General features: G+C 41.3%; 2 protein-coding genes across 6 annotated transcripts in view; one reads left to right on the top strand and one right to left on the bottom strand.

Annotated features, from left to right (window-relative positions):
* Nucleotides 1-20,912, top strand: part of MYRF (myelin regulatory factor) — a 169,602-nt gene extending 148,690 nt beyond the window's left edge. For 2 of the 5 annotated variants that reach the window (XM_063437748.1, XM_063437752.1), the window contains 17 exons: nt 2,487-2,577; nt 2,946-3,161; nt 3,443-3,551; nt 3,740-3,849; nt 5,304-5,449; nt 5,724-5,796; nt 14,136-14,224; nt 14,757-14,825; nt 15,276-15,356; nt 15,499-15,572; nt 16,338-16,490; nt 16,580-16,804; nt 17,185-17,272; nt 17,373-17,447; nt 17,530-17,632; nt 18,687-18,791; nt 19,702-20,912. In XM_063437748.1, coding sequence (XP_063293818.1) covers nt 2,487-2,577; nt 2,946-3,161; nt 3,443-3,551; nt 3,740-3,849; nt 5,304-5,449; nt 5,724-5,796; nt 14,136-14,224; nt 14,757-14,825; nt 15,276-15,356; nt 15,499-15,572; nt 16,338-16,490; nt 16,580-16,804; nt 17,185-17,272; nt 17,373-17,447; nt 17,530-17,632; nt 18,687-18,791; nt 19,702-19,785 — 1,891 coding nt within the window. In that variant the 3' untranslated portion in view covers nt 19,786-20,912. The remainder of the gene's footprint in view (nt 1-2,486; nt 2,578-2,945; nt 3,162-3,442; nt 3,552-3,739; nt 3,850-5,303; nt 5,450-5,723; nt 5,797-14,135; nt 14,225-14,756; nt 14,826-15,275; nt 15,357-15,498; nt 15,573-16,337; nt 16,491-16,579; nt 16,805-17,184; nt 17,273-17,372; nt 17,448-17,529; nt 17,633-18,686; nt 18,792-19,701) is intronic. The other 3 variants (XM_063437749.1, XM_063437751.1, XM_063437750.1) reach the window with 3 other exon arrangements.
* TMEM258 (transmembrane protein 258) overlaps nt 1-21,137 on the bottom strand; it is a 455,842-nt gene that overhangs the window by 418,660 nt on the left and 16,045 nt on the right. The window lies entirely within an intron of this gene.

Raw genomic sequence — 21,137 nt, 5'->3', positions numbered from 1 at the left:
ACCGAGCCAGGCGTTATTCTCTAATACATCATGTCCCATACAACCGGGCCCGGCGTTATTCTCTAATACATCATGTCCCATACAACCGAACCAGGCGTTATTCTCTAATACATCATGTCCCATACAACCGGGCCAGGCGTTATTCTCTAATACATCATGTCCCATACAACCGAACCAGGCGTTATTCTCTAATACATCATGTCCCATACAGCCGAACCATGCGATATTCTCTAATACATCATGTCCCATACAACCGAACCAGGCGATATTCTCTAATACATCATGTCCCATACAACCGGGCCCGGCGTTATTCTCTAATACATCATGTCCCATACAACCGAACCAGGCGTTATTCTCTAATACATCATGTCCCATACAACCGAACCAGGCGTTATTCTCTAATACATCATGTCCCATACAGCCGAACCAGGCGTTATTCTCTAATACATCATGTCCCATACAACCGAGCCAGGCGTTATTCTCTAATACATCATGTCCCATACAACCGGGCCCGGCGTTATTCTCTAATACATCATGTCCCATACAGCCGAACCAGGCGTTATTCTCTAATACATCATGTCCCATACAACCGAGCCAGGCGTTATTCTCTAATACATCATGTCCCATACAACCGGGCCCGGCGTTATTCTCTAATACATCATGTCCCATACAACCGAACCAGGCGTTATTCTCTAATACATCATGTCCCATACAACCGGGCCCGGCGTTATTCTCTAATACATCATGTCCCATACAACCGAACCAGGCGTTATTCTCTAATACATCATGGCCCATACAGCCGAACCAGGCGTTATTCTCTAATACATCATGTCCCATACAACCGAGCCAGGCGTTATTCTCTAATACATCATGTCCCATACAACCGGGCCCGGCGTTATTCTCTAATACATCATGTCCCATACAACCGAACCAGGCGTTATTCTCTAATACATCATGTCCCATACAACCGGGCCAGGCGTTATTCTCTAATACATCATGTCCCATACAGCCGAACCAGGCGTTATTCTCTAATACATCATGCCCATACAACCGAGCCAGGCGTTATTCTCTAATACATCATGTCCCATACAACCGGGCCCGGCGTTATTCTCTAATACATCATGTCCCATACAACCGAACCAGGCGTTATTCTCTAATACATCATGTCCCATACAACCGGGCCAGGCGTTATTCTCTAATACATCATGTCCCATACAACCGAACCAGGCGTTATTCTCTAATACATCATGTCCCATACAGCCGAACCATGCGATATTCTCTAATACATCATGTCCCATACAACCGAACCAGGCGATATTCTCTAATACATCATGTCCCATACAACCGGGCCCGGCGTTATTCTCTAATACATCATGTCCCATACAACCGAACCAGGCGTTATTCTCTAATACATCATGTCCCATACAACCGAACCAGGCGTTATTCTCTAATACATCATGTCCCATACAACCGAACCAGGCGTTATTCTCTAATACATCATGTCCCATACAACCGAACCAGGCGATATTCTCTAATAAATCATGTCCCATACAGCCGAACCAGGCGATATTCTCTAATACATCATGTCCCATATAACCAAGCCAGGCGTTATTCTCTAATACATCATGTCCCATACAACCGGGCCCGGCGTTATTCTCTAATACATCATGTCCCATACAACCGAACCAGGCGTTATTCTCTAATACATCATGTCCCATACAACCGAACCAGGCGTTATTCTCTAATACATCATGTCCCATACAGCCGAACCAGGCGTTATTCTCTAATACATCATGTCCCATACAACCGAACCATGCGATATTCTCTAATACATCATGTCCCATACAACCGAACCAGGCGATATTCTCTAATACATCATGTCCCATACAACCGGGCCAGGCGTTATTCTCTAATACATCATGTCCCATACAACCGAACCAGGCGTTATTCTCTAATACATCATGTCCCATACAACCGAACCAGGCGTTATTCTCTAATACATCATGTCCCATACAGCCGAACCAGGCGTTATTCTCTAATACATCATGTCCCATACAGCCGAACCAGGCGTTATTCTCTAATACATCATGTCCCATACAACCGAACCAGGCGATATTCTCTAATACATCATGTCCCATACAGCCGAACCAGGCGTTATTCTCTAATACATCATGCCCCATCCATCTAATCCACCTAAACCATTCGTTATTGTCTATTGCATCAAGTCCCATCCACCTAAACCAGGCGTTACTTACTAATACACGATGTCCCATCCACGTAAAACATTTGTTATTGTCTAATACTGTTGTCTACACATTCTACCACTCTGTATTTTGTCATAACCATTAAACTCTGCCCTGTGACAAACCTTTCTCTTCTTTCTATCTTACCTGCACACCATTAATCTTTGTCATTGTATGTAATGTTCTGTCATTGTCACTTTGTAAACCTCTACCTGTTCCTATGTGTTTTCTCTTTGTCAACAGGTATTTCCTCCTGGTGGTAGCACTCCAAGTTCAGGCTCAGAATCAAACATACCTGGTGACAGCACAGTGCTCTGAGCGCATCATTGTCAGGGTAATAACATAACTAAAATAAACATTGAATTCCTAGGTGTTGTGAAATATTTTGAATATTTGGCGAGGTAGCCATTGCAGATCTAGATTTCTTTAAATTTGCTTTGGGATAATTTGTTGAGTGGTGTCTCATTGATGTACTGTACAATTTATGTAACATTAGTCTCTAATGATGAGCTGCTATTTATAGGTGTGATTTGTTTGAAATATTCTGAAATTAAATATCATAAATCGTATACACCTTTGATAGAAGGTGCTTTAGAAAGCACTGTCACTGTCTGTCAATAAGTCGTTGACTATTTGATGGTCAAGTGTGGTCTCTCTAAATGGGCAGTCTTTCATGTATTTCCTCTTGCATTTCTTACTAAGATGAGTTCCCCACAGGCTTCCAACCCAGGACAGTTTGAAAGTGACAATGAGGTCCTGTGGCAACGTGGACAGCTCCCAGACACGGTTTTTCATCATGGACGAATTGGCATCAACACAGAGCGACCAGATGAAGCACTTGTGGTACATGGAAACGTCAAGATTATGGGTTCACTTATGCACCCATCTGATATCCGAGCCAAAGAGAGCATTGAGGAGGTAAGTGGTTAGGTAATATGAAGAGGATACAGGAGAGTGATGGTGGAGAATTTAAGTGGAAATATAATGATGAGAGAAGGTCTGGAGAACCTGTGGCATGTGACAAGTGGACACGTTGATGGCCTGTATACAAGTCTAAACTTGGACTAAAGATGGGAAAACTATAGATGTGGATTTCCCCTGAAAAACACTCTCACAAATTGAGACGTTTAACATGAAATAATAATCATGGAATGTATGTTGTTAGTCTTACAAGTCTATGTTTTAATACTTTTTCCCAGGTGGACACCACAGAGCAGTTGAAACGAATTTCTCAGATGCGGCTTGTTCATTATCATTACAAACCTGAGTTTGCTAGCACAGTAGGACTCGATAACGCTGAAGAAACAGGTACAGCACATACTCACCCTTTGTCTTATTTTCCACCTTAACTGTGATGTCTGAGAGATTGGTGGCCCTTTTTTATTGTTTGTCATCTCATTAATTGATGTATGAGTGTCATTATTCCTCTTTACTAAATGAACATTAAAAAAGAAAAAGATATCTGAGTAACCAAGAGAATATTCTACTTCCTACAGGTGTGATTGCTCAGGAAGTTCAAGAAATACTTCCTGAGGCTGTCAAAGAGAGTGGAGATGTTGTGTGTGCAAATGGGGAAACCATTGAGAACTTCCTTGTAGTGAACAAGGTGAGTCGAATGAACTTGAGGTCGAGTTCATAGTCAAAATGCCTTAAATCAGTACTATTACCAAAACACTCCTTTAATGGTTAATACAATGAATACTGTGGTGTAACTTATCACCTATTCGTATGTTTTCCCCTTCATTTTGTATGTTTTATCTTTTTTCCATTCGAGAGTGCTTTGTACGAACAGAATTCTTTTGTTTCCTGAACGAGGACCACCCCTGTACCCCATTAGAACGTTCACACCAGAAACTTAAGTGTGAAAGCGCAAGGGGTGTAATTAATTAATGCTTCCCCTAGGTGGCCGCCATTTCATATAACCGAACACATGGCAGACAAAAGGATGGCGGCCATCTTGTCTCCCAAAAGTGGGCAGCGGTACTTGGTCTTCGAGTGCCTTGAACTCTTTTCAGCTAGGCACTCGCACGAACGCCGGTAAAACATAGACCACTGCCTGTTCTATTTCCCGACCACCTATATGAATGACGTTCAGGAGATATGAACTACCGAACAGGGGGAGCATTCGTATTCCGAAATGAAGAGATTCCCTTGCATGGTGTTCGCACAGAAGACCGGCCAGGGCACTTATTTTCCTGCAACTGTTTTGGGCTAGCGCCTTGTGTCTGGTCGGTCAAAACTTTGATGGCATTCCCGTTTCACCAAACCGATCTGAGTGATTCTTGCATATTTTATAACTGAATAAACTCAGTTGACTCCCAGAACTATGTTTCGTCTGGTTACTGGGGGAATGGATGTTTGCTTGTGTTAATGGTTCCAGAATGGCTGAAGGAAGGAACTAGCGGAGGTAACCAGCTCGGGTTACCCGTGGTCCGCTACAAATACAAATAAGCTGACTCTGGTTTCCTATTTTATCCATTTGCTCTATGTATCTACCTTGTATAAAGAATAAATAGATGCTTAGCGCCCCCATTAATTCATGCATTGGCCGAAATAGAGGAGGGAGGTATTCATTTGTTACACAGGTTGCATTTCTTATATAACACAGACATGATCATATATTTTTTTTAACTTTCTGTATAAATCATTTTATATACAACTATGGTAGATAGACCATTGAGAATGTTCTACAGAAAAGTCGATAGATAGAAGTTTAGAGAATTGGTAGTTTTTTTGGAATGTGGCAATTTGTTATGTTCTGTGCTAGGGGTTGTATGTGAGACCAGATGATTGATTTACTCAGTATCATGCTATAAGAGACCATTTGGAGCTTTAATGCATATTTGGTGAGGTGTGGCTAGTTAAATACCATGATACGTTAGGTGTTGTATATATGTTTGTGTGAGTCTGAGTGCACATGGTAATGAGTGCAGTGAGTGTGAGGGGGTAGCTGGTACATGGTGGATTGTGGTGTATTAACAGTGCTGTACATTTATTTTTTTTATTACGTGTGGAGTGTCATTACATAACCTGGGGTCTGTTCTGCCATTTTAATCCCAGGAGCGTATCTTCATGGAGAATGTGGGTGCAGTGAAGGAGCTCTGTAAATTAACAGACAACCTAGAGACTCGGATCGACGAGCTGGAGAGATGGAGCCGTAAACTGGCCAAACTCCGGAGGCTAGACAGTATGAAGAGCACCAACAGGTACATCTTCCAAGCGTCTTCAGTATGTGCCACTGGCAATCTCTATTGACTGAACCTGCCAACTTCATGTTCAGATAAATTGGTGGACACCTGTTCCAATTCATAGACCAGACTATTTCAGTCACACAGATCGTTGACCAGTGTATAATACTAAGTGCGCAGCAATATAATATCTATGATTAAATTCTGGGTGTAAATTGCATAAAATGTGACATAGTCCCCTAATTCTGCACAATGAACGTTGTCTTTTATGCATTTCTCGGTTTCCTTTTAGTCACTCGGGCAGTCAGTTCAGCCGTGCAGGAAGTGTCCCTATGAAACAACGACCTCCTAAAATCATCGGCAAGGTAGGTACACAAGGAGGACTTACCGGGCTGCATGAATCGTTATCTCCATAATCTGGATATAATAGGTTGTTATATGTATGATATGTGGGGTCAGTAATATTTAAATGTTACTTAAATCCAAGAAGCATAAACTATCAATATATTAGTTGTAAGTATTGGTGAAATAAGCAGGGAATGAATTATGTGCAGACGTATTAAGAGGTTACAATTGGGATATTGACCGTCTACCTCTTAGTAAATCTGCTTCTCTACATCCTCGAGTTCAAACCTTTAAATAGGAGATCCAGATGCTGTTTGTACCCCTAAATGTTTTAGCTGGCTCGGTATCTGGATCTAAGGGCTGCACGCCTGGTACTGTGTTCCCATAATGCACAGGGCTGTGTGCTAGCATACCTCCCAGGTATCCTTATTTACGAAGGACAGTCCATATTGTGGGCTAAAATCCCTTTGTACAACCAAACTAAATAAAAACACACTCCTTTTAAATGGATATCTTCATTCAGAAATGAAAGCAGAATATAGAGGTTTATATTGTGGGTACTTACAACAACAACATCCAAAAAGACAAGTCACTCTCAAGATATAGACAACAAAAAAGTATAGATATCCACGTAGTGTATAATAAAACACATAACATTGATTTCACCCCGTAGGGTCAGATAAAATTATAATGGTGAGATCACCACACCAAAAAAGCACCACTGCAGGGTAGAGTAAAAAATAGGGGAAACAGCAAATTATCGCATGTCTACACAAATAATAAACTATTTCCATCTCTCTGTCACTCTTTTCTATCCTAATGTCCTTCTTTAGTAGGAGCTCCATATTGTTGGTGTGTCTGAGTGTATAACAGAGCTCCACAATAATACTCCCAGTAATGTGTCTGAGTGTATAACAGAGCTCCACAATAATACTCCCAGTAATGTGTCTGAGTGTATAACAGAGCTCTACAGCAATAATACTCCCAGTAATGTGTCTGGGTGTATAACAGAGCTCCACAGCAATAATACTCCCAGTAATGTGTCTGAGTGTATAACAGAGCTCCACAGCAATAATACTCCCAGTAATGTTTCTGAGTGTATAACAGAGCTCCACAGCAATAATACTCCCAGTAATGTGTCTGAGTGTATAACAGAGCTCCACAGCAATAATACTCCCAGTAATGTGTCTAAGTGTATAACAGAGCTCCACAGCAATAATACTCCCAGTAATGTGTCTGAGTGTATAACAGAGCTCCACAGTAATAATACTCCCAGTAATGTGTCTGAGTGTATAACAGAGCTCCACAGTAATAATACTCCCAGTAATGTGCCTGAGTGTATAACAGAGCTCCACAGCAATAATACTCCCAGTAATGTGTCTGAGTGTATAACAGAGCTCCACAATAATACTCCCAGTAATGTGTCTGAGTGTATAGCAGAGCTCCACAACAATAATACTCCCAGTAATGTGTCTGAGTGTATAACAGAGCTCCATGGCAATAATACTCCCAGTAATGTGTCTGAGTGTATAACAGAGCTCCACAGTAATAATACTCCCAGTAATGTGTCTGAGTGTATAACAGAGCTCCACTGCAATAATACTACCAGTAATGTGTCTGAGTGTATAACAGAGCTCCACAGCAATAATACTCCCAGTAATGTGTCTGAGTGTATAACAGAGCTCCACAGCAATAATACTCCCAGTAATGTGTCTGAGTGTATAACAGAGCTCCACATCAATAATACTCCCAGTAATGTGTCTGAGGGCATAACAGAGCTCCACAGTAATAATAATCCCAGTAATGTGTCTGAGTGTATAACAGAGCCCCATAGCAATAATACTCCCAGTAATGTGTCTGAGTGTATAACAGAGCTCCACAGCAATAATACTCCCAGTAATGTGTCTGAGTGTATAACAGAGTTTCACAGCAATAATACTCCCAGTAATGTATCTGAGTGTATAACAGAGCTCCACAGTAATAATACTCCCAGTAATGTGTCTGAGTGTATAACAGAGCCCCACAGCAATAATACTCCCAGTAATGTGCCTGAGTGTATAACAGAGCTCCACAGTAATAATACTCCCAGTAATGTGTCTGAGTGTATAACAGAGCCCCACAGCAATAATACTCCCAGTAATGTGCCTGAGTGTATAACAGAGCTCCACAGCAATAATACTCCCAGTAATGTGTCTGAGTGTATAACAGAGCTCCACAGCAATAATACTCCCAGTAATGTGTCTGAGTGTATAACAGAGCTCCACATCAATAATACTCCCAGTAATGTGTCTGAGTGCATAACAGAGCTCCACAGTAATAATACTCCCAGTAATGTGTCTGAGTGTATAACAGAGCTCCACAGCAATAATACTCCCAGTAATGTGTCTGAGTGTATAACAGAGCCCCACAGCAATAATACTCCCAGTAATGTGTCTGAGTGTATAACAGAGCTCCACAGCAATAATACTCCCAGTAATGTGTCTGAGTGTATAACAGAGCTCCACAGTAATAATACTCCCAGTAATGTGTCTGAGTGTATAACAGAGCTCCACAGCAATAATACTCCCAGTAATGTGTCTGAGTGTATAACAGAGCTCCACAGTAATAATACTCCCAGTAATGTGTCTGAGTGTATAACAGAGCTCCACAGCAATAATACTCCCAGTAATGTGTCTGAGTGTATAACAGAGCTTCACAGTAATAATACTCCCAGTAATGTGTCTGAGTGTATAACAAAGCTCCACAGTAATAATACTCCCAGTAATGTGTCTGAGTGTATAACAGAGCCACACAGCAATAATACTCCCAGTAATGTGTCTGAGTGTATAACAGAGCTCCACAGCAATCATACTCCCAGTAATGTGTCTGAGTGTATAACAGAGCCCCACAGCAATAATACTCCCAGTAATGTGTCTGAGTGTATAACAGAGCTCCACAGCAATAATACTCCCAGTAATGTGTCTGAGTGTATAACAGAGCTCCACAGTAATAATACTCCCAGTAATGTGTCTGAGTGTATAACAGAGCTCCACAGCAATAATACTCCCAGTAATGTGTCTGAGTGTATAACAGAGCTCCACAGTAATAATACTCCCAGTAATGTGTCTGAGTGTATAACAGAGCTCCACAGCAATAATACTCCCAGTAATGTGTCTGAGTGTATAACAGAGCTTCACAGTAATAATACTCCCAGTAATGTGTCTGAGTGTATAACAAAGCTCCACAGTAATAATACTCCCAGTAATGTGTCTGAGTGTATAACAGAGCCACACAGCAATAATACTCCCAGTAATGTGTCTGGGTGTATAACAGAGCTCCACAGCAATAATACTCCCAGTAATGTGTCTGAGTGTATAACAGAGCTCCACAGCAATAATACTCCCAGTAATGTTTCTGAGTGCATAACAGAGCTCCACAGCAATAATACTCCCAGTAATGTGTCTGAGTGTATAACAGAGCTCCACAGCAATAATACTCCCAGTAATGTGTCTAAGTGTATAACAGAGCTCCACAGCAATAATACTCCCAGTAATGTGCCTGAGTGTATAACAGAGCTCCACGGCAATAATACTCCCAGTAATGTGTCTGAGTGTATAACAGAGCTCCACAATAATACTCCCAGTAATGTGTCTGAGTGTATAGCAGAGCTCCACAACAATAATACTCCCAGTAATGTGTCTGAGAGTATAACAGAGCTCCATGGCAATAATACTCCCAGTAATGTGTCTGAGTGTATAACAGAGCTCCACAGTAATAATACTCCCAGTAATGTGTCTGAGTGTATAACAGAGCTCCACAATAATACTCCCAGTAATGTGTCTGAGTGTATAGCAGAGCTCCACAACAATAATACTCCCAGTAATGTGTCTGAGTGTATAACAGAGCTCCATGGCAATAATACTCCCAGTAATGTGTCTGAGTGTATAACAGAGCTCCACAGTAATAATACTCCCAGTAATGTGTCTGAATGTATAACAGAGCTCCACGGCAATAATACTACCAGTAATGTGTCTGAGTGTATAACAGAGCTCCACAGCAATAATACTCCCAGTAATGTGTCTGAGTGTATAACAGAGCTCCACAGCAATAATACTCCCAGTAATGTGTCTGAGTGTATAACAGAGCTCCACATCAATAATACTCCCAGTAATGTGTCTGAGGGCATAACAGAGCTCCACAGTAATAATAATCCCAGTAATGTGTCTGAGTGTATAACAGAGCCCCATAGCAATAATACTCCCAGTAATGTGTCTGAGTGTATAACAGAGCTCCACAGCAATAATACTCCCAGTAATGTGTCTGAGTGTATAACAGAGTTTCACAGCAATAATACTCCCAGTAATGTATCTGAGTGTATAACAGAGCTCCACAGTAATAATACTCCCAGTAATGTGTCTGAGTGTATAACAGAGCCCCACAGCAATAATACTCCCAGTAATGTGCCTGAGTGTATAACAGAGCTCCACAGTAATAATACTCCCAGTAATGTGTCCGAGTGTATAACAGAGCCCCACAGCAATAATACTCCCAGTAATGTGTCTGAGTGTATAACAGAGCTCCACAGCAATAATACTCCCAGTAATGTGTCTGAGTGTATAACAGAGCTCCACAGTAATAATACTCCCAGTAATGTGTCTGAGTGTATAACAGAGCTCCACAGCAATAATACTCCCAGTAATGTGTCTGAGTGTATAACAGAGCTCCACAGCAATAATACTCCCAGTAATGTGTCTGAGTGTATAACAGAGCTCCACAGTAATAATACTCCCAGTAATGTGTCTGAGTGTATAACAGAGCTCCACAGCAATAATACTCCCAGTAATGTGTCTGAGTGTATAACAGAGCTCCACAGTAATAATACTCCCAGTAATGTGTCTGAGTGTATAACAGAGCTCCACAGCAATAATACTCCCAGTAATGTGTCTGAGTGTATAACAGAGCTTCACAGTAATAATACTCCCAGTAATGTGTCTGAGTGTATAACAGAGCCACACAGCAATAATACTCCCAGTAATGTGTCTGAGTGTATAACAGAGCTCCACAGCAATAATACTCCCAGTAATGTGTCTGAGTGTATAACAGAGCTCCACATCAATAATACTCCCAGTAATGTGTCTGAGTGCATAACAGAGCTCCACAGTAATAATACTCCCAGTAATGTGTCTGAGTGTATAACAGAGCCACACAGCAATAATACTCCCAGTAATGTGTCTGAGTGTATAACAGAGCCACACAGCAATAATACTCCCAGTAATGTGTCTGAGTGTATAACAGAGCTCCACGGTAATAATACTCCCAGTAATGTGTCTGAGTGTATAACAGAGCTCCACAGTAATAATACTCCCAGTAATGTGTCTGCGTGTATAACAGAGCTCCACAGTAATAATACTCCCAGTAATGTGTCTGAGTGTGTAACAGAGCCCCACAGCAATAATACTCCCAGTAATGTGTCTGAGTGTATAACAGAGCTCCACAGCAATAATACTCCCAGTAATGTGCCTGAGTGTATAACAGAGCTCCACAGCAATAATACTCCCAGTAATGTGTCTGAGTGTATAACAGAGCTCCACAGTAATAATACTCCCAGTAATGTGTCTGAGTGTATAACAGAGCTCCACAGTAATAATACTCCCAGTAATGTGTCTTTATACTACAATAAATGTGTTTAGAAATCAGTTTGTGTAACTAAACTAGATTAGTCTTCTTCTACATTACATTTCAGCTTCAGAAATTGTTATAATTAAGTTACGTAAATTTCCCATAACAGCCCTGGCCATATCCCCACAAACACCCCTAAAATGAAAGTGTCTCTCATTGTCTCTTTGAAGCGTTGGGAGATATGTGCTTGACAGATATGCCAGCACTGTAGGACTGGGGAGCCATTACAACTGGAAATACTTATAGGTCATAGTTCTAGGACGTAAATGTTTAATTGAAATAAAAGTAGCATTGCTTCCATAATGTGCTCGAATTTCAGCCAAGATAATGTATTGATCAGATGGAGTTTGATGGATGAAAGTGTTGTTTTGATGTTTAAGTGCGTGATTAGGGCACAAAGGGGACCCCTTGACAATTTTTATTTTTATTTTTTTGTTTGTATTTTTAAAGGAACACTATAGGGTCAGGAACACAAACATGTATTTCTGACCCTAAAGTGTTAGAATCACCATCTAGCCCCCCCCCCCTGGCCTCCTTCTTCCCCCGTAAATATAGTGAAATCTAGCTTTTGTTTAAGTGTGCAGCTGCTGGCTCTGCCCCTGATCTGCCTGCTTGGCTGACATCATCATAAGTGATTCTGTAAACCAGTCACAATGCTTCCCCACAGGATTGGCTGAGACAGTCAAGGAGGAAGATCAGGGACAGAGCCAGCACAAGTCAAACACAGCCATGGCCAATCGGCATCTCCTCAGTGTCTGCATGCAGGGGGAGGAGACACTGAATTTCAGTCACACTGTGCAGCACTGCCCCAGGAAGCACCTCTAGCAGCCATCTAAGGAGTGGTCAGTGGAGGTGTCCCTAGGGGGCAATGTAAACACTACATTTTCTCTGAAAAATCAGTGTTTACAGCAAAATGCCTGAAGGGAATGATTATACTCACCAGAACAAATACAATAAGCTTTAGTTGTTCTGGTGACTATAGTGTCACTTTAAGCATTTCAACGCAATACCTCACTCAGCAATCCGGACAGCTTGATGATTTGTTTATGTCTGTCGGGATTGTTAGGCTGTGAACGGTTATTTCTAGAATACCGTAGCACTGTATAATTTGTGAATCGTGTCCCCAACAACTCTAGCAGCCTGCGGACTCCATAGTCCCAACATTTATGTGCATTTGCCTGCAGCTTGGCTAGCACAATTTTATCACCTATAAAGTTACACCAGGTTATTATTTTTAATTTATAAAGTCTAAAAACCTGTTCACATTTTTACATGATGAACAACTGATGACAGATTTATAATTCTTACTATTAATGGTTTCCCATAATTCTTAGTTGTTTTTAGTCATTCTGGTGAACTCTCTGCTGTACAGGCCCTCTGTAAGGGTCACAATCGCTTATTTCACACTAAGATACCCCAGTGGAAAAAGATGCTGCACCGTCGTGTACAGGAAACAAATCCTAATTAACTTGTGTTGGCTTTTTCATAGCTACCTTCAAGTAAAAACATAAATGAAGAAAGCTAATAGATGATAAGCTGCACCTTGTTGAGTTGTTTCATTCATGTATTTTAATGAATAAGCCAATCATGAATGTTGAAGTTCATACCGCACCTAATGAGAAGGTGTTGGTAGGACATGCCCAATGCTTCCATTGAAAACAGTGGAGAACCACGATTGGCTAAGAAAGCTTGGACAATTCCTAGTCCCTAAAGGAGAATTACAATTCCAGCAGAGCTTAATATTTTAGTATTTATGTCTGTATCTCCTTTAATGCGTCATCTCTTTAAAACATTAACTAGAACTCTGTTTTTAATTGTGTCCACGTCAATCATTGCCACGTAGGATTTAATCACCTGGACATTTGTAATCCCTAAACTAACGTGTGCTGTTATTGTACCAAATGTTAGCTCAGGGTTTAACAATTTAAACAACTACTTCCTTGATTTCATTTACACGTGGGACAACGAGGAGCCTGTATAACCAAATTCTGGGAGATATGACCCATGAGCATTAATTAAAATACAGCAATGGTTTTATGAAGCTGAAATCCATAAATGTACATATAAACCCCATGTTATCCTTTTAGAGCTAATTAAAACACACAGCTTTGCCTCTGTAATCCCGGCACTGGGAGCTTGTGCTTTTGGAAGCTAACCTGTCCCTCCCACCAAACTAAAATATAAAAAATGGTGATTTAATCTGGACCCCCATATGACTAGGTGCTGTCTCTAAAGCAATTCTGAGTTTAGGCTGGAGGACTGAATAATTGGTGCCCTCTTTCCCGATCCAATATTGAGAAGGGGGCGTGAGTGAATCTTATTGAGAATGGGTGGGTGAATGAATTATATTGAGAAGGGGGTGTGAATGAATCATGTTGAGAAGGGGGCGTGAATGAATCTCAATTAGAATGGGTGGGTGAATGAATCATGTTGAGAAGGGGGCGTGAATGAATCTCATTGAGAATGGGTGGGTGAATGAATCATGTTGAGAAGGGGGCGTGAATGAATCTCATTGAGAATGGGTGGGTGAATGAATCATGTTGAGAAGTGCGCGTGAGTGAATCAGACCTTGTGTTGTAGGGCTTGTAAGATAATAACCATACATTTGATGTTGTGGTGAGTTTAGTATAGTGTGTTGGTGTGTGTACTACTCGATGTCATACTATGTATCTTACCAGTTATTCCTGTTTCTGCTCTGTAGACTACCTCAGCCCCAGCTGAACAGAGCTGTGTCAGTCAACGTTTCCTGCAGGCCACCATCATCGCGCTGGTTATTATCATGGCTTTCAGGTGAGGCCTGTTTAAGCAGAACATACAGTACTCTTATTTTTCCAGTCCCTTGATACCACGTCCCTCCCTGTCCTCGTTATCCCACCACATCCTTCACCTCCCCATTTCCATAGAAGGACATTTGGGTGCAGTGCAAGCCTTTCTCCTGTCCTGTGACATCTGTCACATATACAAAGTTTCATTACTCCCACACTTAGTGGACTCTAAATTGGCAGTAAAAGAACCAGCACCGTGTGATTCTGGGTCCCTTACAGTCTATGTGTAGTAACATATTCAGTATTCACATATCTGTTTCTTGACTTGATATGAAAGAAGACATCTTATCCACACCCACGTCCTCCACTGTGACCTTTGTTTTCCTTAAAATATTCTGATCCCTATCCATTCTAACTCTACATAGCTTACTTGCAGTGTTCTCATCTGACTGTTCGGCTCTCTAGAATGAATTATCCAATATTAGAATGTGTACTAAATACCATAATCTGTTACCAAAACATGGCTCTAACCTTGTGCTTTCTTTGTCCAACTGTAGTGTTATCTCCATGACCACACTGTATGTGTTGAACCTACGAAGTGAAGATGAACTTCTTGATATGGAGGGGTAAGCTGCGGTCCTTTCTGTTCCCCAGATTATGAGCATGAGTAGTGGGGGGAACGGTAAGGAGGACTCAGGAGCAGAGTTACCTATATGTATTTCCATGTAAATGATCCTGGAATTAAAACTGTTAAGCAAAACTCACAACCTACAGCTTGCAGAAAAACTGTCCATTGAAAGCTCCAGGGTGGTTTGTTTTAAAGACTTTCAGTGCTGAACTGATCAATGCTTAGAGGGATCTCTGCTCAGTAGTACATCTCATAGGCAAGACCAATAGCATATTAATACAGAGATTAGAACATTGCTTGATGGTCATAGAAGCAGAATAGAACCTTTTTTTATAGAACATTATATCTCAAGGCAAGCCAAGACTAATTGGTTCTCTCTGCTCCCCAACCTCTCCCTCTCATTTCTTATGTTTCTTTCTGAACCCCCACTTTTCTGTGCTGCTGGCAGTGCTCTCACTCCGTCTGGAACCTGCATTCCGATTTTCTTCCAGCAGATCCGCCTTACACTGCCTTTTGCTCTGTGCACACGGTACGTCCGTCTCACTCTTCGTTCCTCTTCCTCTCTCACCGCTGATCGTCCCTGTTCTGTTTCTTCCTCTTTCTCCTTTCTGTTACCTGCTCTCGTTATTTGCTCTTTAGCTAACTGGAGTTTTCTCTACATGTTTTTTAAGGCCAAGTCAGAACTTTGACACAACACAGCTGAAAGGCTCTACCCTTTTGCCATCAGAAACCACGAAACGCACAGGTGTGTCTGGGTTGGACTCCATGTCAGGTCCATCAATTTATGTCAAGAACACTTTTTCTCTTCTACTTCAGTATTTTAAATGCATGACTGTAAACAAAAAAACATCCAGAGATATGAAAAATGACACCGGTTAGGGCATCTAAATGCATTCTAAAAATTGCTATTTTTACTCTAACAAAAAACTATGAGAGTAAAAAAAAAAACTTTCATTCAGCTCCTGCCGCTGACGTTGTGCTGATTAAAACCTGTCCACTCAGTGGGGAAAAAAACTCAGTACAACTGACTCAGTACACCTGTAGTTAATGGGAGATTATCTAGGCCAGGAGACCCCTCACTAGTCATGCACAGCATGTCTACCTAGCTCTAACTTACCAGTTTCAGGGCTACAACCAAGAGCAGCAAATGAAACATTTAACTATATTTTGAGGGGTCCACTGGGAATGGCCAGATATTCGGTCCAAGTTCTTTTGTGCTGACTTGGGAACCCAATCAGCTGGTCTGGCCCCTTATTACGTAAAAGCAAACTGTTTGAAGTCCCTACTTCTCTGTATAAGTATAAGGGTACGGAGACAGCATTCATTGGTATTTGGAACTGAAAAAAAACAAAACATAAAAAACACTAATTCCTTATGGAAATAGAAACCATAATCCTGCAAAAGAAAATATTTTTTATGCTTTATTTTTTTTATCAGTTTTACTTCCAAGTGAGAGATTTTGCAGTGTTCCGTTATACTACCCTAGTAACCCGTGTTTTCCTCTCTCTAGGTTGGCTAGGAGATCCTGATCCTTCTGTTACCATAAACCTTTGCATAAATCCTCCTTGCGCGGCTGTTTGCTGCACGCATTTCTACACGTCTGCCTCTCCCAGCGTCTCTTCTGAGATCCCTGCATCTCCCACAGAAATCCTCTCCGCGACAGGTAAGGCATCCCGGAAATGAAATCATATACTTCCTCTATGTGCCTGTCTCTAATTGCAATCTGACTTAACCTTTTCATCTCCTTCAAAGTCAATGCACCATCTGCGACTGTCAGGAAGGCAAAGTCACGCTACCTGGACAAAAACCGCAACTTCTTGGATAGTCCTCCTCGCCCGGTCAGTCCTCCGCCTCCCTATACACAAGGCAAAACAAAACACAGTCCCAACAGCCTGCCTGGCAAGGATTACCGTGGCAAGCGAAGTATTGAAAAGGACACAACCTACAGTCCCACTGTGAACAGCACACAGGACAATGGTGAGGGGCAAGTTAAGTTGGGCAACTGTGCCCATCTGTGGATTTCTGATGCCATCCAATGGGTTGAAACCTTTTATTACTTTCTAAATACACATTTTATAGCGTGTACTTGTAGAGCGCAGAGGGTTCAGATCAACCTTACTCTAAAAGGTTCCGTTTCCTGGCAGGTCAACACATACCGTGAGCATTCTGATCTCTGTAGAATGATTATTGAGTTGGGTAGAGATAATATATATTCCCCATTGCATACTTCAAATCTAAACATAGTCTTCTTAAAGGAACAGTTCTTACCTTTTTTTGTGAGTGGTCAACTTTACTGGTTTTGTCGTTGATGTGATTATGTGTATCTGCTGATGAGCATCGTATTCTTGCGTTCACAGAGTATCGTCCCTCGCTATCCTCCATCCGTGTTCTGGAGACAGGGACTGTAATCACTAATCACTCATGTACCTCCCCAGACACTTGCAGGTGAGCAACTCTTTGCAGTAATGAAGACTCGCTATTTCAGTGTTATCGGCAACAAATTGGGTTAGATTGTAACTGCATGCATCGGTTTCTGTCTTACCAGGTCAAGCAATTATTCCTTTTCGCTTCCTCTCAGCAAGTACAGCCCGCTTACTGGAAACATGACGCTGGAACTCAAGTATGTCTGGTGTAAAGAACCGCTCAGCGTGATTTCTGTATGTCCTTTCCAGAGCTGATGGCATCTCTTTCTGTATTCTTAGCTCGTCCGTTCCTGTGTCCGTGAACTTGTGTGAAACATCCATGGGTCAGGACTGTCCAGAAGCTCCAGAACTTACATATTCCAGAAACCAGAGCTGCCCTCAGGTAACAGTAACATTATTACACATTTGTCTGTTTGCTAGTCCATCAATGAAAGAAAAAAATATATATATATTATATTACCGAGAATATTGCCTAATAGACTCGTGGACCTACTCATTCGAATTGCTTTCATTCCAAGCCCTCTACATGATCCAGATAATAGAATGTCATTTACAAACTCCCCACAAAATATACTGTAGCATTCCACAGTAGAAAGGTGGTGGTGGTGGTGGTGGGGGGGTCGTCTTAATAAATCTAGAGGTGTGACCAACATGGCACAGGTATGGGTTACAAAAAGTGACCTGTAGCACAGACCTTTTAATTAGCAGATTGCAATATATTCCTTTGTTGTTGTTTTTTTGTCAAATATACACTAATTTCTACAGTTAGTAAACAGATTGTAGTACTTAGGAGCAGGTGTATTTCTGTGTGTAGAGTTGGTGTTGGTATATCATTTTAGCGTTTTAATACAGGGTGTATTTGTATGTAATGTTTGTATTTGCGTGCAGAGGTGTGTTTGGATGTAGTGTTGGATTTTAAGTGTGGATGTACATTTGTGTCTAGTATTGGTGTTTGAGTGAAGGGTGTCTTTATGTCAAGTTTGTGTTTGCAGGTGTGTGTTGAAGTTTGATTGCCGGGATGTCTGCACATACACTGCCACATATATAACTACACAAATATACATACACGTTAACAAACAGAAACACATAGAAACACAGACACATACACACCGACAGATACACTGACGCCCATAAACACACTCAGACAGACTGTCACTTCTTCCCAGCATCTAATACTATCTGTTCAACAATACCCATCGGGGGGCCCAGAGTGCTTTGGCAATTTGCAGCAGAACCGGTTTTGTTTTGGTGGAACCCTAGGGTTCCACGGAAGACCAATTGGGTAACGTTCAGAATTATAAAAATTGATCTATACAGACTTAGACGGCCTCCTGAACAGCAAGTTTAATCAGCCACACGGATTGCGTATGCAGGCCAGTATCGCTATTGTCATGCTTTTATTTTGAACTGACTAGAGCATCTCTCTTATTTCTTAGGTGTCTGGAAACTGTGTCCCAGCTGCTCCCTCCTCATCTCATTTGTGGTCTCTGCAACTCTTTCCTTCCCAGGAATTTACTTTTCACCTGCAGTTGTCTCCTCCGGTAAGTCACTAATCCCTTACTGTATTGAACTGCATGCATGCCAACGGCCACTTTGTGGTCAAAATATTACTACTCTGCATCAAGTTGTAACATGTTGGGTGACAGGGCTAGAATGATTTAGATAGGGTTGCAAAAGTGCAGATAAACAAAAATAGTTTTCAATGGAGAAAATGAGCAAGCTGTTACATGTTAAAGGGACACTCCAGGCACCAAAATAACTTCATCTAAATTAAGTTGTTATGGTGCTAGAATGCCTCTGGATTCACTCTTACCTTCAGGGGTTTAACCCCAAAGTTGGCTCCAGTGGTGATCTCCCCTCCTTCCCCGGCGGCATCAGGCTTCTAAATTTTTATATTCAGAAAGCGTGGAGTGCGCTGGCTAGGGGTGCGCTTGATTAGTTGAGAGCATTCAGCTGCTGCTCTCAGCCAGTTATTCTCCATTTACTAAACTGGCTTGGTAAGAAATGTACCTTTCTCAAGTCAGTTTAGTGAAGGAGGTGTCACTGATTGGCTGAGAGCATCAGCTGACTGCTCTGGGGGTTAAACCGTTGAAGAACGGTTTAACCCCTGAAAGGGAGAGTGCCTCCAGGCATCATAACTTCATTTAGATGACAAATCTACTATGGTTTGGTAGACTTTATGGCTTCCTGGTTACAACCCAATATACTTCTTAATATTATAGAACAGTATTTTCCTGCAGTATAACATTTAATTTTTACATTCCATTCAAAGAAAGATTTTACATTATTGCGGTAGAAAACAGATACATTTTCTTTAAAACTTTGTTCCATGACTAGCAATCCTGTTAGAAACAAGAACCCACCAGTGGATCGTCTAGATACGGTCTGTCTTCTGTAAGGTCAGACACTCATACAGATTTTATATTCACCGTTTTTTCCTTTCCTCTGCAGGGTTCATCTGGATGTCATGATCTGTCTGTACATTCATCGCAAATAACAGACTATTACTTCCATTTCTACCGACTCTGTGATTGAAAACTGGAGGAGCAGCCATGAACTCGCAAATTTTGACCATGTTCCCTCCTTGGATACATAAAGTGTCCTTCCCTGACTTCCCCAGACTGCGGGCAGCCACGGGGTCACCACACTTCTCACTGGATGTACAACACTGGAAATAATCTGGGGCTCACTGGAAACCAGAGGGGACACACTGGAGATTGAGGAGATTCCTCAAGAGGCAAGGCATGGGAAAATCCTCTCGTCCAATATTGGGGGACCAAGAACTATGAATGGATGCATCCTACTCTTCATTCAGTTGATTTTCTGTATGTTTATTATTGTGATTCTGTTACAAACCTTTCTCATGCATACCTCTCCCTACTTTTCTTGTTTAATCTACCCTACATTTTGGGGAAGGGTACCACCTTCCGTCACTTCCACCCATTGCCTGAAAGAGCTATCGTTTAACAGTCTGAACAATTGCCACTAAGCAAGAGGCAGCAAAAACCAAGATGAGTTACTGAAATATTTGGACGGATTTTGTTTTATCATATTTTATGTGAACTTTTTGTTTTTCTTCTTGTCTCAAATCTGTGTATTTAATTATCTAACCACTGAAGTGCACTTAATCTTAACATGGCAGTAAGGACCAAAATCTCCCCCCTTCCTCCTGAGGGGAGGATGCAATATAGTAAGGGGTGGAGGTGCACACCAAAGACTCCCAGAGAACACTCAGTGTGCCAATGCCATGCAAACAGACAAAGTCATAAGAATAAGTGACTTATAAAGGACCCAAGTATTGGACCCCAAAGTTGTCTTTTTTTGTTTCTATTCTTAAAATGTTGAAATCTTGTAAATAAAATGTTTTTTTTCCCTACAGTAATTAAAGCCACTAATTGCCTTAATAGTGATGTCACTAGGCATCATCGTAACATTTTAGCCCATATATTCCAAAAAACAAGATTCAGAGGTGTTCTGCGTGACCCTCTGCAGCTAGTGAAGGGTTCAACTGCCTTTGTCTTTATCTCAAAATATTTTAAATGTTTTTTTGTTTTTTTTTGTGGAATCTCAGATTTGTATTTATATTTTTACCTGCTACAGCTGCACTGTTCCCGCCTCCATGTACCCAATTCTCTGGGACTGGATAATCCTTTGTGCCTATAAATACCCATGATATAAATATATAAATAATGCTTTGTACTCCGACTGGTGTTGTGTGTTTGTGGCAATACTGTCATTTCTAATCACCATTATCTTGTGCCATTCAGAAGTTAGACCGGGGCTTTAAAATCTCCACAAAATGCATAAACGAATAAAAAAATAAAAACACAGACTTAAGTCACACGCATCCACACAGAGTCACACTCAGTCACTATCACACAAATACA

The sequence above is a fragment of the Pelobates fuscus genome, chromosome 12 (assembly GCF_036172605.1).
Source record: "Pelobates fuscus isolate aPelFus1 chromosome 12, aPelFus1.pri, whole genome shotgun sequence".
Classification (NCBI taxonomy): Eukaryota; Metazoa; Chordata; class Amphibia; order Anura; family Pelobatidae; genus Pelobates; species Pelobates fuscus.
Note: the sequence above shows the minus strand (reverse complement) of the source record. Positions and strands in the feature narration are given on the sequence as shown.